Here is a 27,811-nt window from a genome sequence, read left to right on the forward strand (position 1 = left end):
GTGTAAAAATAAACACCGTTCATCTGTTTTTCCGTTTTTTTTATTTTACAAGTTTGTCCAAGTGTAGTTGCCGTACATTTGAGCCTGCAGAGCTACCTCCGCACATCTATCACGGGCGTTTCTTTCTTCTTGAGTTTGTACCGAACGTACAAGTACACGCACGAATATTTGACATATAGTATGTCCATCACTACTTTACTGGACCAAAACAACCATTCGTTCAATTTTCGTGTCCGGTAAATCGTTTGCGGTGTGCGTGGAAGCTTCTCGGCTTGTGGTTTAGCTTTAACCGCTAACACAGACGCGTTCGTGACCAACACAAAGCGCTGCGGAGATCAAGTGTGAGTGTGAAAGTGTTGTGATTGTCTTGTGAAGATGTGCGCAAGGAGGACGGCAGATTACGAGGAGGGACTTTATGGAGCGGAAGAGGACAACGAGCGACAACGTCAACCACCGGATGCGGTTTGCAAGAAGCACCGAGTGTTACCCACAGCAAGTTTGTACACTTTTTATTCTCTCTTTCTCTCTCTCTCTCTCTCTCTCTCTCTCCCCTGCTCCCCCTCTCTCTCTCTCTCTCTCTCTCACACACACACACACTTGTTTTCCTTTGTTGAAGAACAATTATGAATACAGAAGAACATTTCACTTCATAATGAACGACCAACTGGTTTTCATCCTTTCATGTCCTTGTGCAAGTCCAACTCAACCCAAGAACTGCGCGAGTGATTTAAAAAAACAAAAACAAAAAACAGCAGGAAGTACAGTAGCTGGGTTTTGAAGGATTATATTTAAGATTTGTAATCTTTTGCATGTTCAAATAATTCCAAGATGAGATTCTGGTGAAGAGGGTCCTTGCAAGGTTGATTTATTACATGGCTCTCTGGTCACACAATTGCATATCACCTAAGCAGTGTCATCCAATGTGTGTGTCCTCTTTTGCCCACACAGCCTCTTTATTCAAAACATGAGGAAACGCCTCTGTCATACATACAGAATGAGTTTGCATTTTCCCAGTAAACTAGATCGTCTTTTGAACTTTTAAAAAACGGATTTCTGACGAACAGCAACTAGACTTCTTAGATAAACATAGAAACATATTAACTTTCTCATGTCTGGGAAAACAGTAGAAAAGTTAGCAAGAATGTTAAAAGCATTACTCATCAGGTTATATTAGGTCAACATAATTACACCTTCATCAACACATCTATAATGAAATCGAAAACAGGTAAAATGTCAAATAAAACAAAAAAATGTTAACAATGTCAACAGTTTCCATTTCCCTCAGAAATGCACAAAATGAAAATTGCGCAATAGCTGCCAACTGGGTAATGTGGATACATCGAAATTTTGAAAAACCTCTCAAATAATCGAAAAAAAAAGTTTTTAAGTCCCATGTTGTTTTTTAAGATGTGTCGATATGGAAGTTAAGTATATCACAAATGGGGTGTGACTCTTTGGGCACCTTATGAATCAGGGGCTATGATTGATGTATATTGATGCACTTTTTCACTACACACATTTCTATTTGTCTCACTAAGCAATAAACACTTCTTTCTCCATGAAAAGATTTTTGTATCAGCAGCTCAACGGTACTTTCAATCTTCAGCTAAATAAAAAGCCTTTGTTTGATCAGTCCACGTCAGTGCTTTGTTGTGTGTAGCGTCTTGTTCCCCCCACATCCTGCTGCGTCCAAGCCAAGTCACGTCTCGTAGCCAAGTCACGTCTTGTAGCCAAGTCACGTTCTGTCCAGTAAAGTCCAGATCTTCTTTTTTTTTACCCAAATCCACTGACTTCTATGGATGAATACGCCAAACCGTCATTGGCCAGTGTGACCAACATTCACTCGACTGTCGCATTTGTCTCGCACTTTCCTCATTTCTACCACTACAGAATACAGTTAGCCATCAAGCGACGCCTGCGACTCGAAAAAAAATCTTCTCTTCTCTGAAGTGTTCTGTGTTTTGCGATTGTTGGACCACATTTCTATAATTGTTTTCCCTCCTGGCTCTGACCACCTCTGCTAATCTCGGCACCTTGAATGGATCTCTGGTGGGAGGCACTGACGTAAATAAAAATTGAGGACTAAGGAGACTGCATTGAGAAAAATGAGATTTAGCCCGTGTGCCTTTGTCTTCTTGTGTCTTGCAGGTTTCAGCAAAGTGCTACATGCTGAGCAGCCAGAGTCCCCATTCATTGAGGAAGAAGACAAAAAGCCCCACCACATCAAAGAGGAGAAGTATAAGTTACAACACATCAGAGAGGAAGAGCAGTATGGACAGTCCTCCCCTCATAATAAGGAACAACTCTCCCCTTGCAGAAAAATAAAGGAAGAAGAAGTCCTACAAATTAAAGTGGAAGAAGACAAAAGGCTTCAAAACATCAAAGAGGAGAAAGATGAGTTACCACACATCAAAGAGGAAGAGCAACATGGACGCCCCCCCCATATTGAAAAGGAAGAGGAACCACACACCCCCTACATAATAAAAGAGGAGGAAGAGTTCCTACGAATTAAAGTGAAAGAGGAGGAGGAAATCATCAAGGTCCCATTGACTGGTGTCCTTCTGACGAGTGAAGATGAAAATGATGTTCCAAGTGAGGAAAGCAAAGGGGCGGAGCCTCCAGGCAGTCGCAGCTCAAGTCAGCACATGACAACATGTGATGAAGACCTCCATGGAGGATCAAAAGCAGACGGCCTCATACCTCCACTGTCAGATAGTGCTGACCCAGCATCACACTCTCCTGACAGTGATAATGACACCAATGATGATGAGGATGATGAACAGGCGGTGGAAGGTGATATGATAGATCACACTGACAACAAACGCTGGAAATGTTCTCAGTGTTGCAAAACTTTTTTCTACAATTCTCATCTTAAAAGGCACATGATGAGTCACACCGGAGAGAAACCTTTTCCCTGCTCAATTTGTGATGAAAGATTCAGTCAGAAGGGAAGCTTAAGAAGACACTTAAGAAAGCACACGGAAGAGAAACCTTTTACCTGCTCAGTTTGTGGCAAAAGATTTGCTTGTGTAAGTTATTTGACAACACACACGAAAACACACACTGGAGAGAAACCTTTCGCCTGCCCAATTTGTGGTCAACGATTTGCTCAGAAGAGATACTTAATAAGTCACTCAAGAAAACACACCGGAGAGAAACCCTTTCCCTGCACTGTTTGTGGTCAAAGATTCTCTCAGAAGGGACACTTATTAACCCACACAAGAACCCACACTGGTGAAAAACCTTTTGCCTGCTCAGTTTGTGGTCAAAGATTCTCTTGGAGGGATACTGCTAAGAGACACAAGTGTGTTGGTGAGAATGGCAGTGATCAATGAATATCTCACCAGTCATCCGATGCTTGTTCCCAACCATGCAGGTCATTTCATTCTCAGTGCATTGAATGGATCGCAACTGGACTGGTATGTCTTTGATCAAGTAGGCTATGAAATATAGGTATTGTTAGATTACCTGTTTTTATAATCTTTTGCGTGTTCAAATAAATCAGAGTTGAGATCTCGTGAAGAGGGTCCTTGCAAGGTTTTTTAATCAGAAGCTTCTGATGACACAAAGGAATTTCACCAAGCCATGTTTCTGTCCAAATGTGTGTCGTCTCTCTCAGACACGGGACTTTTATTAGAAAACGCCTCCCCCTCCCTCCAAGTACAAAATCAAATTACATTCTCCCAGTATACTAGATTGTCCTTGAACTTTCAAAAACCGGATTTCTGACGAACAGAAACTAGACTTCTTGGATAAATAAAAGACACTTATTAACTTTCTCATTTCTGGGAAAAGACAACAAAAGATAACAAAGAGGACAAAAGCATTACTCATCAAGCTATGTTCAGTTAACATAGTTATATCTACATCTTCACAACTGTAACTAAATTCAACAGTTAAAATATAAAATGAAATATTAAAATGTCAACAGTGTATAGGTATGAAAGGTGGCCCTATCTAACTCCTCATAAACCATCTGTCTTGCCTCTCAAAAGAATGCTCCTTCTCTTCCATCTGAGGATTCCCCAATTCATTCACTACGTCCAGGACAGCTCAAGCCCAAGGCACGTGCGACAGCTTCTAAGACAACCAGATGAGTTTGATTGTGATTGATTCAATGGCCTGACAATGAAATGACCTGAATGAATAAGAAGATTCACAAAGTCAAAATATTTAATTGTGAAACTAATGACTATGAGTCTGTTTTGAAATCTACACTAAAAACTACCAGATGCTCTTTCAAAAAGAAGGGATGTGAATATGTATGTTTATTTGTGACTAAATGAAAATGTCCTGCATCCAGATGAGGTGACGGAGAGGTCAATCTGGGCCAGTTCAATGGGAACACATCGTTCCACATCTTGCCTATCAGACCCGCCGGGTCCGCCACCTGCTCAACCCCCACCAACGGGAACCACCTGACGATTCAACTGGAAAAACAGGCCTGCTTCCAGTGTCCACCTCGACGAGCTGCTCTCGCTGAAGACATCACTCAATGGAGATTGAGTTTCGCTGAGGACATCCCTCACTGGAGATAGGAGGAACGTATCCCTTTTCCGGGGCGTTCCACAAAGATTGAGTCACACCTTGGGAAGATAAATCCCGGTGATCAACCCTTGCATCTCTGGCAGTTGACCAGGGTTCTAAAAGAAGCTGACAACGCCCTTTTCAAAAAAAAACAAAAAAACAACACAATACACAAAAACAAAACAGAACTGACAAACGCCTTTCTCATTCTACAAAGAACTTCACCTCGAGATGGCGTCCAAGCAACAACACGTCTTCAATTGCGTCTTCAATTGCGGTTACATCATGACACTCTTTCTCATATTGACTGTTATGCCAATCTGGTATTTCTGGGATCCCCTCGCCACAACTTTGAACGTAACTACAACACATCGTGTTAAGCGAGACATTGCCCCTCCACACATTCCCTGATCATATCCTGGACTTATGATGACTCAATTGCTCTGACAGTTGCCCCAAACACGAACACCTCTGTCAAAATGCCCATTACATCATTGAAGGGATTTAGAAGTGGCCAGAAGATCACGGGAGGGGACTGGGTGACATATTGGTGGTATTTGACAGGAAATGTTTTGCGGCGAGACTGGAGTGCTTTTATAACCACCCAAAGCGGACAATATTGGCTACCAGGAACGAGCGAGGAGGCTATTTTCTTTAGCAAAAGGGTAACATTGCGTAAAATGGGAGGCCAACTCGAATTGAACTTTTCTCTTCCCAATGGAAATATACGGCCGCCTAATGTAACTCTATATAACAACTCTTGTTTTGGGTTATTGTTATGGGCATGGTCCTCTGGAACTATTTTCCTATTTTAGTTTGTGTAAATAAGACAATGAGTAAGTTAGAACAACCAAAAATGACTAAATACACGATGGAGACCGGAGTAGAGGCTGTAAGTGTACCGACTGATGGTGTAAGAGAGTGGTTTCGTGTTACGACAGGAGTGTCCGACAGCAGTAACAACTGGCTACTGCTGGCGAACGAAGCAGCGCGTGCCTCTGGCAAAGATTGTGTGGTATGTGTAGGACCACGACCTTTATTGCGAGTAATCCCTGCTAAAATAGAGGATCACTGTGTAATGGAATTTATGAATAAAACTGTCCCCAATGCCAAATGCTCTCAATGGGATAAGGTGTACCCACTCGTAAATTGGCAGACAACTAAACCAGTATTTTCAAATGAAGTTGCGCATGGTAATTTTTCATGTATTAAATTGACAGGTACTGGCGAACAATTGGGAGAACTGAATCACATCACCCGCTGCATTTCAGCAATAGATGTCGGACAAAAGTTCCAACCTCAATCTAGAGCTGACATTTGGTGGTGGTGTGGTCATAATCAAATATTTGACAAGTTACCTTTGAATGTAAGAGGATATTGTGCTCTCATCACCCTCCTTCTGCCAGTACAACTTTTCCCCACCTCTGTTGATAACCTTTTACAAATGATTGATACATGGGAACCACAATCGTCTCCTTTTCAGAGATTCAAACGGTCTTCTTGGCAAGAGCAAAATGTTCCCACCTACATTGATGCAATTGGGGTAACACGGGGTGTACCAGATGAGTACAAATTGGCTGATCAAGTACTCTCAGGGTTTGAATCGCTAATTTGTTGGTGGTGCACCATTAACAAAAACGTAGATAAAATTAATTATGTGCATTATAATGTACAAAGACTAGGAAATTGGACTCAATCTGGTTTTGAGGCTGTGCACGGCCAGTTAGCTGCTACATCTTTGATGACATTCCAAAATCGAATTGCACTAGACATGTTACTGGCAGAAAAGGGCGGAGTTTGCTCAATGTTTGGTGATCAGTGTTGTACTTTTATTCCTAACAATACTGCACCGGATGGAAGTTTAAGTATTGCAATTGAAGGACTCCGGACACTCAATAGCGACATCCAATGCAGATCCCACTGGAATCTTTCTGTAAAAATGTTTAAATGCTTAATTTTTGGGCTCTTTCGAGCCCAATTGAAGGATTGTTGACATTATTAACATTTTTATTGGTTTATTTTACTTTTTACCTGTTTTACATTTCATTATAGATGTGTTGATGAAGGTGTAATTATGTTGACCTGATATAACCTGTGTGAGTAATGCTTTTGACATTCTTGCTATCTTTTCTACTGTTTTCCCAGAAATGAGAAAGTTAAAATGTTTCTATGTTTATCTAAGAAGTCTAGTTGCTGTTCATTAGAAATCCGGTTGTCAAAAGTTCAAGGACGATCTAGTTTACTGGGAAAATGCAAACTCATTCTGGCAAAAATCTTGAACAGCTTCTGAATACTGTTGAAGTGAATTGAACACACTGAAAATTTGGTTTGATGTTAATAAATGATTGCTAAATTTTGAAGAAAAACAAAAACTGAGTTTATTTTCTTCGGTACTAAAAACATAACAAAACAAATGAACATTGTTGTACGTTCTATTGCAATAGAAAGAGTGTAGAATACCAAATTCCTTGGATCAAAAATCAAAAAGCTTGGTTGTTTTGTGTCACCACCACCAGTACAAAGTACGAATCTTTGTTCTGATTATTTATTGGTTTCTTTGTGTGGTGAGGTGGGATTGTTTTTGTTGAATGTTTTGCTTCATTTGCACAAAATCAAACTCATCAAAACACACATCTTGTCTCAAATGTTTTTTTCTTAAGTACACGCCTGCCCTGTATTTGATTACTTTGATACGTTTCAAACACAAAGTACAATTCTTATTGGCTCAGAGCCTTATATAGAGAGAGTGGCCAACTTTCGGCAGGGTAACAAGATGGCGTGATTGGTCACGCTGTGGTTGGTCAACTGTTGGTCACATGACATATAGACGCCATCTTGTTACCTTGTTGAAACAGAGTTGGCCAAACTATCCATGGCCTGTGTCCAAATTCACAAGGCTGGGTCCTCCGAAGGCCGGATTTGTCGTGCGTGATTTGACATCACTTCCGGCGCCGGATTTGTCGTGCGTGATTTGACGTCACTTCCGGTGCGACTCGACAGCACCCGCGGATTTATGACTGATTTACATATGAATTGATTGTCGGTCAATGTGCTACCGACAAGCAGTAATGACCATCCATTCGAATGTAAGTCCGTGCGTGCTGTCGCGTTGCGCCATCAGTGACGTCATGCAGCCGACAAATTCGACTTTCGGAGGACACAGCCTTGTGAATTTGGACACAAGACATATACGGCTCTGTGTTGGCTGGATCATTTCTGACACCTTGTGGTGACCATTGCACACCGCAAAATCTACACTTGGAAATCAGAGTCACTAAGGATTATGCATGGAGTCATCGATGAACAGAAAACAATACAAGTCGGCAGACAATTCAAACACAAAATGACATTTTGTTCAGTTAGATTGTTTTCTTTATTTTTTAGTTATCTAAATCAACAATATTAATTTCATATTAATATATTTAATATTTATTGAACAGTTCAATCAATGTAAAATGGGGGAGAAGGTCTGATTCAAAACAACATTTCTGGTAGCAAAACAACTCCAACATCATCATCGCTGACTCTGAGTCGTAACACGACGTGCAAGTGGAATTATTTGCAGGAGAATTTCATCATATAGGCCGGACATTTGAGGTCATCCTCAATTCTTCTAGCCATGGTACTTGTGAAGACACCGACTCACTCTTCCAACAGTCACTCTCAAGAAAGCAGCGAACCGCGCCGTTATCTGGGATCACACAAAAGCAATTTCTTACCTAAAAAAAATACATTTCTATCCAACAGCTCACATCAAGTAAAACCGAGTGAAATAAAAAGAAACGAGAATGAATCAAAATTTCACCTGAAGCCACCGTGAAAGAAAACAAAAGCAAAATGTGGTCCTCAGAGCAAACTTTCTCAGATTATAAAAAGAGGAGTCTCTAAGAAAGAAAGAAAACAAGGAGAAAGGGGGTTCAAAGGATAAGACTGCTTACCCTTCCTTGGTGCTCAATGTGCAGGGAGCAACAAATTAACACAAAGAGTTCACCTGAACAGCAGACAAACCCGCCAAACTCGCTTCACCACTTTACAAAACACCGTTTCTATTAAATGGATATTATGCTTGGAAGCAGATATTAAAAATAGAAATACAGGAATGTGAACTTCAACAACAAAAACACACCAACACACAAAGAGATCAACAGGGCCCAATATTTCAAACATAATCCACCAAGATTAAATTTGATGGATTAGATTAAAACCAGATCTGATCTAAAATTGGGTATTTCAAAGTACATTTAATCTTGAAAAGTCTAATCCAGATTGGGAAATCCAATCCTGCCTGTAATCTAGATTTGACCCTATGGTGGGAATTTCAAAACTTCATTCCCAAATCTGCATCAATTTGAAATAACATTAAATTAATACCACCTCGGGGTAGCAGATCCCATGTATTACTTTCACATATACTCATCAATGAATAAAGTATATCTTGCATTTCCCAGAATTTATAGTGTAAAGAGATATTCTTAATAAATAAAACCTCATTATGTACTTGTTTTTAACTGAAAAAATCCACAAATGTAAAAAAGAAGAAGAAAAAAAGACAAATAAAAAAAAGACAAATAACGAAAAAATTTATTGCTTCAACATAAAATTTAAAATGGAAGTCAACAAAAAAAAATTCTTAACAATATGTTGTATGTGCCTCCACTAGTCTAAACAAAATGGCCGCTCCTTTTGTACTTGGTTTATTGATTAATCAAAATCTTGAGGTCTACAGAACACACTTTCTGTCCACTGTCTGTGATTCTGGGGTTGGGATGGATTTGAAAATCTCAATCCGAGACGATCAACATTATTCTGATCCAATCCAGCAACATTTTGAAATAGCGCGATAGAAAATTCTAATCCATGGATCAGGAAAAGGGGATTTGGAAATCTGGATCCGTTTAAATGTTTTAAAATAGTGGGCCCAGAATTTAGGGGGGCAAAAGCACCAAACACACTTGACCACTCAAACACAGCTGGCTCACGGGCAAAATGAAAGATGAGCATCCGCTTGAGCAATGATGTCTCCACACTACACTTCATATTCTACATTTTGGTAATTTACTGGTAATGTTTTTTTTTTGTTTTTTTTTTTCAGTCTGCCTTGGCTAAATGGTAGGTGGAGTCCCCTAACCACCTGCCTGGAATAAACACATTGAAACAAAGACATAAATATCCCTGCAGCTATAAGCAAAGTGCGCATCTCGACTGCACGGTGCATTATGGGTAGCGGCGTGGTGCATTGTGGGTAGACTAAACTATCATACGGCCATTGAAAATGAATTGGATCCAATGGAATGAGCTCTGATTTCTAACATTTTAACCGCTGGGAAGTTGCTGTTTCTTGTTTAATGTATTTTAAACATGAGTAGCATATGGTTTACTTGCACGCTTTAAGGTGTACAGTTACGCAAAGACTGTCACCACTCTAATCTGCGCCATTCGCCCCCCCCCCCCCCCCCCCCACACACACACACGCATGCGCAAACGTAATGCGCACTTCGCTTATTGCCGTCCAGAATAGTAGCCGCTGCTGACCTGCCAGTCTGCCATCGTATTATCTTTGTCTTACGTGGTCATTGTCTTGTTTTTGTTGTGTGAAGTGCAATTACCACACCACACCACACACTATTGAGACAATTGAATAAACAGTAAAATTAATATATACTTCATTGTTTATTACATTTTGGCAAACCACAATATGACATTTCGCTCAGATTGAGTTCTTTCTGACATATTCTTAATATGTAATATATTTTTATTTTCTTAATATCAGCCGCACAGTGGCGCAAACGCCAATTTCAACGCCCGTCTACCAAAACGGCAGACGAAGTTGCTAAATTAGTTAACTTGGTCTGTAGATGCAGGGGAGATTGCCGGCCTATAGGTTTTCTTAATATTAATAGTCACGTGTTATTGTATTGTTTTGAGTTTGAAACTAAAGGACTCAATTTGCCCACTTTTTGAAGTCTTAAAAATGGCCTAACGTCTTTCAATCTTAACATATTGGCAATATTTAAACAGTTTGCTTCCTTTTAAAGCTATTTTCAGTGACATTAATGGCCTTACTGATAAAAACAAAACCAAAAATAAACAAACAAAACCCGTTTGTTTGTCACGTACCTATGGCTATAATGAGTTAGTCCATCATTTAGTTTATGTCAGTATGGTGGGGGCTTTAGGACCCAGATGCGGGAAGGCAGAGCAAGGAGAGGTGCAGTCCAAAAAAAGAGGTTTTAATTTCTAATCAAAAAGCTAACTTCAAAGTGCAAAATAAACGGAACTAACAAAACATGAAGCTAAACATGGCAAAACAACTTAGGCAAAACTAACAGCATGACATGGATCCTGATAAGGCAAAAAGGTCAGCGTGACGTGGCGAATGACTTACGACAATGGCAACAATGAACCGACACAGACAGGGGGGAGACAACCGACTAAATACACCAACACTAATGACATAACAAGACACACCTGGCTGAGGGCACTGATTGGATGACACATGAGGGTAATGGGGAAAGGTGGACACAATCAGGGTTGACAAAGACACCAAACAAGGAAGGGCAAGTGACCTGAAACGAGAGGAGTCAGACTTTTCACAATAAAACAGGAAATGACAAGACAAGGGGAAAACATGACAGGGAGTAAACAAGACTGAAAATAAACATGACAGAACCCCTCCGTCGAGGGACGGCTTCCAGACGTCCCTTAAAAAGTTCAAAAACAGGCCGGGCGGAGGGGGCGCGGAGGCGGGAACCTGACACATCCCTCAAGACTAGTCCGGGGGATGTCCCGGACGCCAGACGAGGGGAGCCCGGCGGCGCCGATCCGGAGGGTGCCCCGGACGCCACACCGGAACAGGACGGCCGTGAGGCGCGAGGACTTGAGGCTGCCGCGGCCGACGTGGCTCGGGGACTTTGGACAGCGGCCGACGTGGCTCGGGGACTTTGGACAGCGGCCGACGTGGCTCGGGGACTTTGGACAGCGGCCGACGTGGCCGGCACGGAGTCCGGGAGCTGCCGCGGAGCCGGCACGGAGTCCTGGGCCTGCCGCGGAGCCGGCACGGAGACCTGAGGCTGCGGCGGCCGACGCGGCTCGGAGACCTGAGGCTGCGGCGGCCGACGCGGCTCGGAGACCTGAGGCTGCGGCGGCCGACGCGGCTCGGAGACCTGAGGCTGCGGCGGCCGACGCGGCTCGGAGACCTGAGGCTGCGGCGGCCGACGCGGCTCGGAGACCTGAGGCTGCGGCGGCCGACGCGGCTCGGAGACCTGAGGCTGCGGCGGCCGACGCGGCTCGGAGACCTGAGGCTGCGGCGGCAGACGCGGCTCGGAGACCTGAGGCTGCGGCGGCAGACGCGGCTCGGAGACCTGAGGCTGCGGCGGCAGACGCGGCTCGGAGACCTGAGGCTGCGGCGGCAGACGCGGCTCGGAGACCTGAGGCTGCGGCGGCAGACGCGGCTCGGAGACCTGAGGCTGCGGCGGCAGACGCGGCTCAGGGACCTGAGGCTGCGGCGGCAGACGTGGCTCAGGGACTGAGAACAGCGGCAGACGTGGCTCAGGGACTGAGAACAGCGGCAGACGTGGTTCAGGGACTGAGAACAGCGGCAGACGTGGTTCGGGAACTGGGAACAGCGGCAGACGTGGTTCGGGAACTGGGAACAGCGGCAGACGTGGTTCGGGAACAGCGGTGGCAGACGTGGCACGATAGGGACTTGGGGCGGACGTGGCTGACGTGGCACGATAGGGACTTGAGGCTGTGACGGTAGACCTGGCAGGATAGGGACTTGAGGCTGCGACGGTAGACCTGGCAGGATAGGGACTTGAGGCTGCGACGGTAGACCTGGCAGGATAGGGACTTGAGGCTGCGGCGGCAGTCCTGGCAGCAAAAGGGACATGAGGCTGCGGCGGCAGACCCGGCAGAGAGGCTTGAAGCTGTGGCGGCAGACCTGGCAGAGGACTGGAGGCAGCGGCGGCAGGCGTGGTAGCACAGGGACTTGAGGCTGCGGCTGAGCCGACACGGGGACCTGGAGCTGCGGCGGCAGACGTGGCTCGGGGAGTTGCGGCTGGCGACTCCGAGCGCCACCATCTGAAGCCCAACGACGCCCAACTCCCTCAATCAAAGTGGACAGCAGGTCCATTTGGGCGGCCATGGCGTGCTGAAGCTCCTCCTGGCGCGACAGGCGCGCCTCCTGATTCCCCATCATGGCTTTCAGCGCTCCCGCTGGGTCCTTCTTTGGGCGGTTCATTCTGTCAGTAAGGTGGGGGCTTTAGGACCCAGATGCGGGAAGGCAGAGGTGCAGTCCAAAAAAGAGGTTTTAATTTCTAATCAAAAAGCTAACTTCAAAGTGCAAAATAAACGGAACTAACAAAACATGAAGCTAAACATGGCAAAACAACTTAGGCAAAACTAACAGCATGACATGGATCCTGATAAGGCAAAAAGGTCAGCGTGACGTGGCGAATGACTTACGACAATGGCAACAATGAACCGACACAGACAGGGGGGAGACAACCGACTAAATACACCAACACTAATGACATAACAAGACACACCTGGCTGAGGGCACTGATTGGATGACACATGAGGGTAATGGGGAAAGGTGGACACAATCAGGGTTGACAAAGACACCAAACAAGGAAGGGCAAGTGACCTGAAACGAGAGGAGTCAGACTTTTCACAATAAAACAGGAAATGACAAGACAAGGAGAAAACACAAGGAAAACAGAAGCTAAACATGACAGGGAGTAAACAAGACTGAAAATAAACATGACAGTTTATATGAAAACATTTATTTCACCACTCACCAGTTCATCACGTATTATGTCAAGCATTAACTATTATTTAAATTCTTTCTTTTAGGTTTTTTATGCCAGTTTAGGCAGAAGCAACAGGCAACCCAGGTCCAGCTTGACATCGAGATCCACCGGGACAAGGTTTTCAAGTAAGGATTCATGTTTATATTCAAACCTTAAAACTAGGGCTGTTAGTTGATTTAATTTTTTAAAATCTTATTTATTCCCATGCTTTACATAGTGAACTCGTGATTAGTCACAAACGAATCACATATTTTACATTTGTTTTAAACTTTCAATATTTTTTATGCTAAATAATATATAAAAGTCAACTTTTTTTAACGTAATACAATATGGCTATATCTATCTATCTATCTATCTATCTATCTATCTATAGTCTTCAAAATTAAGATTGATTTTGACACCTACTTCAAACATGTCTGTTCCTCACAACTAGTGTTTTTTTTTAATCCATTCTATGCATTCCCTTTTATTCAAAAAAGAAAAGAAAAAAGACTGAACAGTGAATGCTAATTACAGGGAGATGTTTGGCGATGACAACCAGGAAGTGGCGAGCCAGAATGTGGAACAGGTGCTAAGGGCCAGCATCGAGGTCTGGAAGCCCAGACGGGAATCTCTCTGTGGGACCTCAGAGAGGCGTGGCTCCTAAAATATAACACCCCGCTTCCTAGCCGTGGAGAGGATGTTCTCAACAGCTGGCGACACCCTGGCCAGCGGCAACTTGAAGAAGCTGGTGTTCCTCTAGGGGAACATGGCCTTTTTTGGGGGTACCCCAGCTACAAAGGGCATCTTGAGGAGGAAAAACAGGGGGAATATAATAGGGTTAAAGGTTTAAAATGTGTGTATACGTGTGTGTTTGTGTGTGGTCTTGTTTTTTTTACATATTGAAATATATCAGGATTTCACAGAGTTGTGGGGCCCACGCGTCTTTGTGGGGCCATTTTGCTGGGCCCCACAAGTTTAGACCTCTTTTTGAGGGTCAAGACTTGCTTTTAGAGTTTAGGTTTGAATTGGGTTAGGGTAAGGAATGGGGGTAGGCAATCATTTTTGATGGTTGGGGTTAGGGGGAGGGGCTAGGAAATGCATTATGTCAATGAGATGGCCCCACAAAAATAGTAAAACAAACTTGTGTGTGTGCGTGTGTGTGTATATAAAGTTTTCCACAAGATTTCATATTTTCTTGTGTGTAAAGTGTTTTTCACAATATTGACACTGAATGTGCCTACCCTCTATTACCATATCACTCCATTTTTTCACTAGTATAATATGATTAAGCTTATCAAATGTAGTTTTCAGATCTTAGAACAGGGGATGCCGTTAATACTTGTCAACTGTGGGCGTGTAAAGCCCTTTGAGACTCTTATCCATAAAAACAGCTGTGTCAGTTGAGATTGTACTTGGGTTTATAAAGGAGTTAAGACTATATAGATAAAGTCTGCAGGGGTTTTTTGGTGCCCATTTCGGTTTAACAAGTCTGCACTAAAACCACAAATTATTTGCACTGTTAAGGTATAATCCTGGTGTTCTGTAAATTTAATAATTACAGTACAATAGTTGCATGTTGTTTAATATATATTTTAATAAATATTCTTTCCTTTGCAGTTTCTATGTTTTTTGAAATATACTCAATCTGCGTGCAGAATTGTGTTCATTACAATATTTTTCACCTTTTTTTAAATGTATTGTGATGATGGGGGTGGTTGGGTGCAGATATTTTGCAACTTGTTGGTAGAAGCTACTTTTGAGCCAGTATTACAAGAGTAAAATGAGAGCCACGATAGTATTTTCAAGAGGAAAATTAGGGCCACCAGACCCAAAAACAAAGCTGACAGCAAGCACCAATAAAGTCTGGACTTCCAGGACCCCCAGTATTAAAATTTTTTTTAATCCTGTTTTATGGGTTTTATGAGCTGGCAACCCAAAATATGTAAAAAATAAACATATAAATACTTGAAATCACTTAAATTGTGGGCCCTGAATTTATAATCTATGAATGTTTGACTTTTTGAATAGAATTATGGAAATAAACTAACTTTTCCATGACATTCAATTTTTTTTGTGTGAAAAGGGTCTCTTTATACACAGTGGTCCCTCGCTAATTTGTGGTTTACTTATCGCGGATTCACTATATCCCACTCGCGCCGCTCCCCAACCCCGGATTTACTGTATTCTTTATTTATGCTGCTATTTTCTATCATATTTGCAAAGTTAACAAGTGTTTACAGTAGAAGGGGGAAATTGTGTGGTGGCTTTATTATGGCTCAGTAAAAGTGTAACTCGCCCCCAAAAAACTATTTTTTTTTTTACATCCTCTACTTCACGGAAATTCGCGGAAATTCACCTATTGCGGGTGGGCGTGGAACATAACATCTGCGAAAAGTGAGGAAACACTGTATTGTATTTCTGCTATCTAGTGAAAGCAGGACAGCTTGATGAACAAAGAAAACGTTGTTTGTCACACAAACAAATTATTCAGATTCTCACTGAAGGCTTCAAAACTATCACAACTAACGTACACATGTGGAGTTATGTACTTAACAAAAAAGGTGAAAATAATAACAAAAATACATAAATAAATATCCATCCTTTTCTCTGATTACTCCCCCTCCCCCCATTTTTGACATTATCTCGTGGTAGTCACCTAAAAGGGTTTTCCAACAGTTTTTAAGGATTTCCCACAGGTAAGAACGCTAAGGGTATGCACATTTATTTTGAAGAATATATAATATAAAACATGTTTTCAAAAAAAAAAAAAAATCCTTTAAGTATATAACTCCACACTGTTCATTCATAGTTTTGATGCATTAAGTGAGAATCTACAAAGTAATGCATTGAATAAGAAAGTGTGTAGAAATGTTTGGCTTGTACTGTATATGTAGGCCTAAAATGTGTGCGCGCTAGTCCGTGTTGGTTAAAATAATTTGTGAGAAGAGTTAGCCAACTAACAAACTACATATACCGCTGACATACATGCCATTTGTAGGTACACGGCAGAAGATGTACTCTGGTAATATTATGTGTTCTTTTTTTTTTTTTTTAAGTATTGTGTCTGTCGGTCTTATCTTGACCGCTGATATTGTCATTGTGTGTTTCAGCTGCAACACTAGGAACAATGAAGAGATTTTGTTTCTTAAGTCATTTAGAAAGCTCAAAGTAAAAGAACTGTATTGCCAGCAAATAAGGTAAGATAAATACTGCACTCATATTGTCAAAGTAAGGAGAGAGGGGAGGAGAGAATAGATTTATCAATTGGCCCCTAGCGGCAGCCGTCTTACGTTTGCACTCTTCCTGACAACTTCAATGCAATTTTCACTAAAAGCACTTATCAGTGCGTGGTTTACGCCATGATCTCTGTAAGAAGTAATGAGAGCCTCGCAAAAGAATGAACTTCACTGTCGTCTCCATCAATTATTCAGAGTTTATTAGGTAATACAGAGGTTATATTACAGATTACGTAGTCAAAATATACAAGGTAGGACGAGAGAACTTTTTTGCTTCTTCGTTCTTCCTATTCCCTTTTGAACATGTAAACTGTGTTTACAGATGCATCTGGAGTTTAAAACGTTAATATCAAAGCTTTTCTACATCATGCATGCCGGTACCGCCAATGCCCAGATGAGTACAAATAGCCCTGACTTTTTAAATGTGGTTGCACCTATAAGCTTGCATATTCCCTTCAGTGTGGTAGAAAATAAGCGGCAAAAATGAAATTACCATTTTCCTTTTGACCTCCGATTTCAATTTTTTTTTGACCGATTCAAACCATTCTAACTTTAAACTGTTTAGATTATCCTTTATTCAAAATGTCTACACATTCACTAAAATTCCAATGTAAACATATTCAGCTCATTCTATGTCATTCAATCAAAATCATTCCACAATTTTCCATCTCAGCCTTCACATGCAATTTCTCCAGAAATGTTATTTTCTAGTTCAAAGACAAGTTAATTATTTTTTGTGTCGTGCTTGCCACCCTGGGAACGACGGCTATCAGTATGCCCCGGCCACAAACAAGGGTTTCTCACCAGTGTGGGTTCTTGTGTGAGTTCTTAATTGTCCCTTCCAAGAGAATCTTTGGCCACAATCGGTGCAGGTAAAAGGTTTCTCGCCAGTGTGGGTTCTTGTGTGTTTGGTTAAGCTTCCCTTCTCAGAGAATCTTTGGCCACAATCTGTGCAGGTAAAAGGTTTTTCACCAGTGTGGGTTCTTGTGTGTTTTGTTAAGCTTCCCTTCTCATAGAATTTTTGGTCACAATGTGAACAGGCAAACGGTTTCTCACCCGTGTGGGTTCGAGTATGTTGAATCAAGTTTCCCTTCTGAGAGAATCGTTGGCCACAGGCTAAACAGGTAAAAGGTTTGTCACCAGTGTGAATTATCGTGTGCTTTCTTAAGCTTCCCTTCTGAGAGAATCTTTGATCACAAACTGAGCAGGCGAAAGGTTTTTCACCAGTGTGGGTTCTTGTGTGCCTTCTTAAGCTTCCCTTTCGAGAGAATTGTTGGCCACAGTCCGTGCAGGCAAAAGGTTTCTCGCCAGTGTGTGTTCTCGTGTGTCGTGTTAAGCTTCCCTTCTCTAAGAATCTTTTGCCACAAACGGAGCAGACAAAAGGTTTCTCGCCAGTGTGGGTTCTTGTGTGTTTGGTTAAGCTTCCCTTCTCAGAGAATCTTTGGCCACAATCTGTGCAGGTAAAAGGTTTTTCACCAGTGTGGGTTATTGTGTGCCTTGTTAAGCTTCCCTTCTCATAGAATTTTTGGTCACAATGTGAACAGGCAAACGGTTTCTCACCCGTGTGGGTTCGAGTATGTTTAATCAAGTTTCCCTTCTGAGAGAATCGTTGGCCACAGACTGAACAGGTAAAAGGTTTGTCACCAGTGTGAGTTATCGTGTGCTTCCTTAAGCTTCCCTTCCAAGAGAATCTTTGATCACAAACTGAGCAGGCGAAAGGTTTTTCACCAGTGTGGGTTCTTGTGTGCCTTCTTAAGCTTCCCTTTCGAGAGAATCGTTGGCCACAGTCCGTGCAGGCAAAAGGTTTCTCACCAGTGTGTGTTCTCGTGTGTTTTGTTAAGCTTCCCTTCCAAGAGAATGTTTTGCCACAAACGGAGCAGACAAAAGGTTTCTCGCCAGTGTGGGTTCTTGTGTGCTTCCTTAAGCTTCCCTTCTCAGAGAATCTTTGGCCACAATCTGTGCAGATAAAAGGTTTTTCACCAGTGTGGGTTCTTGCGTGCCTTGTTAAGCTTCCCTTCTCATAGAATTTTTGGTCACAATGTGAACAGGCAAACAGTTTCTCACCCGTGTGGGTTCGAGTATGATTAATCAAGTTTCCCTTCTCAGAGAATCGTTGGCCACAGACTGAACAGGTAAAAGGTTTGTCACCAGTGTGAGTTATCGTGTGCTTCCTTAAGCTTCCCTTCTGAGAGAATCTTTGATCACAAACTGAGCAGGCGAAAGGTTTTTCACCAGTATGTGTTCTCGTGTGTTTTGTTAAGCTTCCTTTCTCTAAGAATCTTTTGCCACAAACGGAGCAGACAAAAGGATTTTCTCCAGTGTGTATTCTCATGTGTTGTCTGAAACAACTCTTATAAACATAAGCTTTCCCACATTGAGAACATTTCCAGCGCTTGTCGTTGTGAGATGTCATATCACGTTCAGACTCCTCCTCCTTATTGTCATCATCGCCATGTGACAATGTGTCGTCACTATCTGACAGTGGAGCCAAGAGGTCGTCTGCTTGTGATCCTCCCTGGTGGTCTCCATCAACTTCTGTTGTCATGTGTTGATATGAGCTGCTACTTGGAGGCTCCACCCCTCTGCTCCCCTCACTTGGACCTTCATCGTCACGAGTCAAACGGACACAAATTGATGGCAACTCCTCCTCGTCCTCCTCTTTGATATAGGGGTGCTCGACTCCTTTTTCCTCCGTGCACGGGTGCTCTGGCTCCTCCTCCACCTCTTTTTTGATATAAGGAGGCTGCTCCTCCTCTTCCTCTTTAAAGAGGGCGACCTCTTCATCCTCTTCTTCCTCTTTAATGTGAAGGGGGGGCTCTGAGTCCTGCCACTCAGGATGAACATCTTCACTGATGTCTGCGTGTCACAAGAAAACAAACACACATGGTATTATGGTTTATATTTAGCAGAGATCAGATTTGCAGCCAAAATCCCGATTAGCCATTTGTGTTGACGTTGGAGAATGAGTTTCAAATTGATTCATATCCTTTGCATTTTTCGGGGGGGGGGGGGGGGGGGGGGGGTCACTTTTAAGTCCGACAGATGAAAAATGCAATTTAATCACTAGTTACAATGTATTGTATACACAAGCAGTATCCTTGAAAATGTGTTTTCCTATCTGATAATATGCTATTTTCCCTTTGGATAGTTGTGTTTTATTTTGTATTTTGTCTTTAATTAATGTAATTGTTTTTCTCATTTTAAATAGATTAAAAATATATATTATTAATATCGACTGATATGAAATACTTATATCATGATACATTTTTCAGCCATATCACCCAGCCCTAGTTGTATAAAACACATTAAAGAATTGGGTGGACAAACAGGTGCATTTGCAGTTTGTTTGCAGTGTCCTTATTAAAAAAAAAAAAAAAAAAAATGTACATACTACTAACTGGAGTCTTTTCTAAATAATAATTTTAAAAAAGCTCACCAGTGATGGGACACTGTCTCGTTAAGAAAAAAGTAAACAGAAAAAGCATGTCACATTTATTTACTTATTTAAACTTAATGGTATAGTGGAGGATGTGTTTTGGCTGCGTTTTCCGGGTGGATCATCTTAACGGTTCGTCCTCCATTCTGTCAATCAATCTGGAGAAATGTTTACGTAACGCGGTCGTGCGTGCTCTTACGCACTTTGAGTGTTTATGTAGCCGGTGAGCTTCGGTTTCATCCATTCATTGTAGCGCCACCAATCTCACAGCGTAATTTACTTTACTTATATGAGCGAGCTGCAGAGACTGTAAACAGAACCGTGCACGCTCAGGTAAAATGAGCTTGCCCAAGCATGCTCCTGTCATTTGATAGGTGTTTCCTCAGGAAGAGCAGTAGAGCAGGTAAGGTGGTCTTGCGCATGCACATTTTTCAAGGTTTCATTTATTCAAAAATAATTCCTGCGTAAAATGTTCAGACAACAATAATGTATACTAATTCCAAATCAGTTTTGACATAAACTTAACATTCATAGTTAACAAAATTACAACTCACAATAACATTTGGATGTAATAGAACATAAGAACAACAGCTTTTAATAGTTTGAACGAACTGTTTGTTGTCTGCCAGGCACTCCTTGCTAATGCTAGCAGCTAACTTTTTGCCACCAATGTCGAGACTTGTGCAGTTTCCACCATCCTAAATTAGCGATTAAATATGAATTTAGGATAGTGTTGTGTTGATATTTGTTACAACTGTAATGTCAATAAAAACTACGATATAAAAAAAATCCTACACTTCGAAATGGGAAGTCAAGCTAGCCGTCATGTCCCCACGAGGGTCAACTTCAAAGTAAAAGTCAGCTTAGGCTATTGCATTGGCATCAATGTATTATCTAGTAAGCTTTATTTTGAAGTTAGCCTTAGCGTTGGTGGTGTGTTACTTAGAATGTTTCCTGCAGGCAGAAAAAAATCCTGCATCATTAATTTGACGTCTTGTTTCACCCCTAATTGCCAAAATACTCCCAAACACGCGACTTAGGTGATCCATAAGCATTTTCAACTTATTTGGTGCCATAATAGTGAATGTGGACTGATAATGTTGCCTTCACGTGATTCCGGCAGGGTTCGGGTTAGGGGTGGGGGTGCGAGTGTTGGAACGCGGCCAGGAAACAATGCTGATGTGTGAAACCTGGAAGTCGGAAGTCTGTGGCATCTACCCCATTATGTGCAGAAGTTAAATGAGCATTAATTAAAGTGGCGTGGGGTTTCACAGGGATCAAATGTCAGGCTCATATTATTCATTTTGTATATATGTAAATTATCACAATTGCCCGTGTGTACTTTTTGCCGATAACTGAGAATTCCTCACATCCAGGCATTTCTGATATTTCCACAATGCAATGCAATGCTTCCTTTATGAAATGAAAACAAACGGTGTATTGTACTGCTTTTGTCTGTGATTATCATACAAACCAGGCAAATTGTTATAGTAGTCAAACAAAATTTCATCACATTTTTAAAATAATCCTCATAAATCGAATTACAACGATCCAAAGTCCGATTATTTTCAATGAGCGGAGACAGAAACGGCATAATGTAAAGTATTTCATCAACAAGTGATAGTAAGTAACCCAACCTGCTCTGTGAAGCACAAATTTTGGCTTCATCTTGCAATGACGTCCAGTAATTGTCGTTGTCCACAAAGTTCCTCCTGACACTTGCAGCGTGTTGATCACAAACGGGCGTCGTTGTTAGCAGCTGGCAAGCTAAGCTAAGACATGCTAGGCCCACAAAGCTTTAAGTGGACACGGAATGCATCAAATTATGCTTTAGTACAGTGCATCAAACAGGACGGTCCAAGTCGAAGTTTAGCTCGATGGCTACAAATGACAGGAAAAATTGGTAAAGCGCATTTGTCCTTCTTCGTAGTAGCGTCTCGCCTTTCGTTGTCGTTGTTCTTCTTCTTGTACATCTGTGGCCGTTGGCAAACAACGTAATGATGCATTTCCGCCACCTCCTGGTTAGGAGTTTTCTGAATTATTTTTAGAATACAATATTTAAAAACATATTGTCTGTAACAAGGCCACAAATTGGGTAGCTTCTTTTGCTCTCATATCTCTTACAATAACATGTTCCCCTTATGGAATAAAAAGGACATTCTCTATAAACATCAAAAAATTGTTTAATAATATTGTATGGGTGGATCAGGTACAGTATTTAAAGATGGAATAGTACTTTTTTTGTTGTCAGAATGGTGATATCTGATGTTCTGGGGCATGCGTTTTAAATCCTAACTGATCTGGGCTTGATGTCCAGAAATCGTCCTTGTTATCTCTAATACGTACATTTGTAGGTAAAGAATGTCAATCCAAATCTTCTAGTAAGAACAAAGTAAGAGTGATTTATTCATTTATTTATTTATGTATTTATTTATTTATTGTTATTTTTTGCAACTCAAAACAGCTTTCTGCTTGTGTTGAATACGTTTTTTTTTTTGTCTAAATTTATGTTGAATGTATTTTTTTTTATCCTCGATGCAGTTAACGTTCTTACAGCAACGCCACCAAGACAAACGTCAAATCGAATTGACGGAGTACAAACCCTTGTTGTATTAATGAAGCGAATCTTGTTACCAAGTTAAGTAATCCCATGAACGTGTTCAATTATGTACGTATTTGTGAAGTGTAAAAATAAACACCGTTCATCTGTTTTTCCGTTTTTTTATTTTACAAGTTTGTCCAAGTGTAGTTGCCGTACATTTGAGCCTGCAGAGCTACCTCCGCACATCTATCACGGGCGTTTCTTTCTTCTTGAGTTTGTACCGAACGTACAAGTACACGCACGAATATTTGACATATAGTACGTCCATCACTACTTTACTGGACCAAAACAACCATTCGTTCAATTTTCGTGTCCGGTAAATCGTTTGCGGTGTGCGTGGAAGCTTCTCGGCTTGTGGTTTAGCTTTAACCGCTAACACAGACGCGTTCGTGACCAACACAAAGCGCTGCGGAGATCAAGTGTGAGTGTGAAAGTGTTGTGATTGTCTTGTGAAGATGTGCGCAAGGAGGACGGCAGATTACGAGGAGGGACTTTATGGAGCGGAAGAGGACAACGAGTGACAACGTCAACCACCGGATGCGGTTTGCAAGAAGCACCGAGTGTTACCCACAGCAAGTTTGTACACTTTTTATTCTCTCTCTCTCTCTCTCTCTCTCTCTCTCTCTCTCTCTCTCTCTCTCTCTCTCTCCCCTGCTCCCTCTCTCTCTCTCTCTCTCTCACACACACACACACACACTTGTTTTCCTTTGTTGAAGAACAATTATGAATACAGAAGAACATTTCACTTCATAATGAACGACCAACTGGTTTTCATCCTTTCATGTCCTTGTGCAAGTCCAACTCAACCCAAGAACTGCGCGAGTGATTTAAAAAAACAAAAACAAAAAACAGCAGGAAGTACAGTAGCTGGGTTTTTAAGGATTATATTTAAGATTTGTAATCTTTTGCATGTTCAAATAATTCCAAGATGAGATTCTGGTGAAGAGGGTCCTTGCAAGGTTGATTTATTACATGGCTCTCTGGTCACACAATTGCATATCACCTAAGCAGTGTCATCCAATGTGTGTGTCCTCTTTTGCCCACACAGCCTCTTTATTCAAAACATGAGGAAACGCCTCTGTCATACATACAGAATGAGTTTGCATTTTCCCAGTAAACTAGATCGTCTTTTGAACTTTTAAAAAACGGATTTCTGACGAACAGCAACTAGACTTCTTAGATAAACATAGAAACATATTAACTTTCTCATGTCTGGGAAAACAGTAGAAAAGTTAGCAAGAATTTTAAAAGCATTACTCATCAGGTTATATTAGGTCAACATAATTACACCTTCATCAACACATCTATAATGAAATCGAAAACAGGTAAAATGTCAAATAAAACAAAAAAATGTTAACAATGTCAACAGTTTCCATTTCCCTCAGAAATGCACAAAATGAAAATTGCGCAATAGCTGCCAACTGGGTAATGTGGATACATCGAAATTTTGAAAAACCTCTCAAATAATCGAAAAAAAAAGTTTTTAAGTCCCATGTTGTTTTTTAAGATGTGTCGATATGGAAGTTAAGTATATCACAAATGGGGTGTGACTCTTTGGGCACCTTATGAATCAGGGGCTATGATTGATGTATATTGATGCACTTTTTCACTACACACATTTCTATTTGTCTCACTAAGCAATAAACACTTCTTTCTCCATGAAAAGGTTTTTGTATCAGCAGCTCAACGGTACTTTCAATCTTCAGCTAAATAAAAAGCCTTTGTTTGATCAGTCCACGTCAGTGCTTAGTTGTGTGTAGCGTCTTGTTCCCCCCACATCCTGCTGCGTCCAAGCCAAGTCACGTCTCGTAGCCAAGTCACGTCTCGTAGCCAAGTCACGTCTCGTAGCCAAGTCACGTCTCGTAGCCAAGTCACGTCTTGTAGCCAAGTCACGTTCTGTCCAGTAAAGTCCAGATTTTTTTTACCCAAATCCACTGACTTCTATGGATGAATACGCCAAACCGTCATTGGCCAGTGTGACCAACATTCACTCGACTGTCGCATTTGTCTCGCACTTTCCTCATTTCTACCACTACAGAATACAGTTAGCCATCAAGCGACGCCTGCGACTCGAAAAAAAATCTTCTCTTCTCTGAAGTGTTCTGTGTTTTGCGATTGTTGGACCACATTTCTATAATTGTTTTCCCTCCTGGCTCTGACCACCTCTGCTAATCTCGGCACCTTGAATGGATCTCTGGTGGGAGGCACTGACGTAAATAAAAATTGAGGACTAAGGAGACTGCATTGAGAAAAATGAGATTTAGCCCGTGTGCCTTTGTCTTCTTGTGTCTTGCAGGTTTCAGCAAAGTGCTACATGCTGAGCAGCCAGAGTCCCCATTCATTGAGGAAGAAGACAAAAAGCCCCACCACATCAAAGAGGAGAAGTATAAGTTACAACACATCAGAGAGGAAGAGCAGTATGGACAGTCCTCCCCTCATAATAAGGAACAACTCTCCCCTTGCAGAAAAATAAAGGAAGAAGAAGTCCTACAAATTAAAGTGGAAGAAGACAAAAGGCTTCAAAACATCAAAGAGGAGAAAGATGAGTTACCACACATCAAAGAGGAAGAGCAACATGGACGCCCCCCCCACATTGAAAAGGAAGAGGAACCACACACCCCCTACATAATAAAAGAGGAGGAAGAGTTCCTACGAATTAAAGTGAAAGAGGAGGAGGAAATCATCAAGGTCCCATTGACTGGTGTCCTTCTGACGAGTGAAGATGAAAATGATGTTCCAAGTGAGGAAAGCAAAGGGGCGGAGCCTCCAGGCAGTCGCAGCTCAAGTCAGCACATGACAACATGTGATGAAGACCTCCATGGAGGATCAAAAGCAGACGGCCTCATACCTCCACTGTCAGATAGTGCTGACCCAGCATCACACTCTCCTGACAGTGATAATGACACCAATGATGATGATGATGAGGATGACGAACAGGCGGTGGAAGGTGATATGATAGATCACACTGACAACAAACGCTGGAAATGTTCTCAGTGTTGCAAAACTTTTTTCTACAATTCTCATTTTAAAAGGCACATGATGAGTCACACCGGAGAGAAACCTTTTCCCTGCTCAATTTGTGATGAAAGATTCAGTCAGAAGGGAAGCTTAAGAAGACACTTAAGAAAGCACACGGAAGAGAAACCTTTTACCTGCTCAGTTTGTGGCAAAAGATTTGCTTGTGTAAGTTATTTGACAACACACACGAAAACACACACTGGAGAGAAACCTTTCGCCTGCCCAATTTGTGGTCAACGATTTGCTCAGAAGAGATACTTAATAAGTCACTCAAGAAAACACACCGGAGAGAAACCCTTTCCCTGCACTGTTTGTGGTCAAAGATTCTCTCAGAAGGGACACTTATTAACCCACACAAGAACCCACACTGGTGAAAAACCTTTTGCCTGCTCAGTTTGTGGTCAAAGATTCTCTTGGAGGGATACTGCTAAGAGACACAAGTGTGTTGGTGAGAATGGCAGTGATCAATGAATATCTCACCAGTCATCCGATGCTTGTTCCCAACCATGCAGGTCATTTCATTCTCAGTGCATTGAATGGATCGCAACTGGACTGGTATGTCTTTGATCAAGTAGGCTATGAAATATAGGTATTGTTAGATTACCTGTTTTTATAATATTTTGCGTGTTCAAATAAATCAGAGTTGAGATCTCGTGAAGAGGGTCCTTGCAAGGTTTTTTAATCAGAAGCTTCTGATGACACAAAGGAATTTCACCAAGCCATGTTTCTGTCCAAATGTGTGTCGTCTCTCTCAGACACGGGACTTTTATTAGAAAACGCCTCCCCCTCCCTCCAAGTACAACATCAAATTACATTCTCCCAGTATACTAGATTGTCCTTGAACTTTCAAAAACCGGATTTCTGACGAACAGAAACTAGACTTCTTAGATAAATAAAAGACACTTATTAACTTTCTCATTTCTGGGAAAAGACAACAAAAGATAACAAAGAGGACAAAAGCATTACTCATCAAGCTATGTTCAGTTAACATAGTTATATCTACATCTTCACAACTGTAACTAAATTCAACAGTTAAAATATAAAATGAAATATTAAAATGTCAACAGTGTATAGGTATGAAAGGTGGCCCTATCTAACTCCTCATAAACCATCTGTCTTGCCTCTCAAAAGAATGCTCCTTCTCTTCCATCTGAGGATTCCCCAATTCATTCACTACGTCCAGGACAGCTCAAACCCAAGGCACGTGCGACAGCTTCTAAGACAACCAGATGAGTTTGATTGTGATTGATTCAATGGCCTGACAATGAAATGACCTGAATGAATAAGAAAATTCACAAAGTCAAAATATTTAATTGTGAAACTAATGACTATGAGTCTGTTTTGAAATCTACACTCTTGCACTTTTTTAAAAAGCTTCCTGTGAACAAGTGATAAGAATTAGCACTTGTGCTAAAACTCTCAGCAATACATCTGTTTTGTCCAATGTTTTTTTTGTGATGTGCATATCAAATAATATCAAATATTTGTTACGGACCAACATCCTTATTCCCACAATGCTAAAAAAATTCTAGAAAAAATGTCTACTGTGCTGGCAAAAATCTTGAACAGCTTCTGAATACTGTTGAAGTGAATTGAACACACTGAAAATTTGGTTTGATGTTAATAAATGATTGCTAAATTTTGAAGAAAAACAAAAACTGAGTTTATTTTCTTCGGTACTAAAAACATAACAAAACAAATGAACATTGTTGTACGTTCTATTGCAATAGAAAGAGTGTAGAATACCAAATTCCTGTCACACCGCGGTGAGGGTGTCTTGTCATTTCCTGTTTTATTTTGAAAAGTCTGACTCCTTTCGTTTCAGGTCACTTGCCCTTCCTCGTGTGGTGTCTGTGTCAACCCTGATCCCTGATTGTGTCCACCTGTGCCCCATTACCCTCATGTGTTAAATAGTCTGCGTTCCCCCTGTCTTGTGCCGAAGTGTTTTCGTTTGAGCCACTGAAGCCTGCCATAGACCACAGCCTTGTTACCGTTTTGCCTTGTTACCGTTTTGCCTTGTTACCTTGTTACCTTGTTACCTTTGTTACCTTTGTTACCTTTGTTACCTTGTTTTCTTGTTACCTTGTTTTCTTGTTACCTTGTTACCTTGTTTTCTTGTTACCTTGTTACCTTGTTACCTTTTTTCCTTGTTGCCTTGTTGCCTTGTTGCCTTGTTGCCTTTATTGCCTTTATTGCCTTG

The 27,811-nt window shown here is 41.5% G+C and overlaps 3 protein-coding genes and 1 long non-coding RNA gene across 7 annotated transcripts; 2 read left to right on the forward strand and 2 right to left on the reverse strand.

Annotated features, from left to right (window-relative positions):
- Positions 1-86: 86 nt before the first annotated feature.
- On the forward strand, positions 87-27,269 carry LOC144043278 (uncharacterized). 4 transcript variants are annotated; one of them, XM_077556718.1, is made up of 4 exons: positions 87-496; positions 2,149-2,236; positions 2,318-3,312; positions 4,304-6,984. In XM_077556718.1, exons 1-4 carry the CDS (start codon positions 376-378, stop codon positions 4,420-4,422), a joined length of 1,323 nt encoding a protein of 440 aa, XP_077412844.1. In that variant the 5' UTR covers positions 87-375; the 3' UTR covers positions 4,423-6,984. The 4 variants fall into 4 exon arrangements, with proteins under 4 accessions (XP_077412844.1, XP_077412843.1, XP_077412842.1 ...); XM_077556717.1 differs by lacking the exon at positions 4,304-6,984 and adding an exon at positions 25,655-27,269 and having other exon boundaries at positions 2,149-2,991; XM_077556716.1 differs by having other exon boundaries at positions 2,149-3,312.
- On the reverse strand, positions 6,015-12,988 carry LOC144044829 (uncharacterized). Its single transcript, XM_077559483.1, has 5 exons — positions 12,467-12,988; positions 12,253-12,396; positions 11,485-11,537; positions 11,279-11,410; positions 6,015-6,051 (listed from the first exon to the last, which is right to left on the reverse strand). Exons 1-5 carry the CDS (start codon positions 12,764-12,766, stop codon positions 6,015-6,017), a joined length of 666 nt encoding a protein of 221 aa, XP_077415609.1. The 5' UTR covers positions 12,767-12,988.
- LOC144043274 (uncharacterized) lies at positions 16,728-21,970 on the reverse strand. The gene is made up of 2 exons (XM_077556710.1): positions 21,629-21,970; positions 16,728-19,411 (listed from the first exon to the last, which is right to left on the reverse strand). Exons 1-2 carry the CDS (start codon positions 21,657-21,659, stop codon positions 17,325-17,327), a joined length of 2,118 nt encoding a protein of 705 aa, XP_077412836.1. The 5' UTR covers positions 21,660-21,970; the 3' UTR covers positions 16,728-17,324.
- LOC144043283 (uncharacterized) lies at positions 22,757-24,977 on the forward strand. Its single transcript, XR_013291076.1, has 2 exons — positions 22,757-23,169; positions 24,890-24,977. It is a non-coding gene; the product is annotated as an uncharacterized LOC144043283 (long non-coding RNA).
- Positions 27,270-27,811: the final 542 nt, after the last annotated feature.

This window comes from Vanacampus margaritifer, chromosome 2 (genome assembly GCF_051991255.1).
Source record: "Vanacampus margaritifer isolate UIUO_Vmar chromosome 2, RoL_Vmar_1.0, whole genome shotgun sequence".
In the NCBI taxonomy this organism is placed as follows: Eukaryota; Metazoa; Chordata; class Actinopteri; order Syngnathiformes; family Syngnathidae; genus Vanacampus; species Vanacampus margaritifer.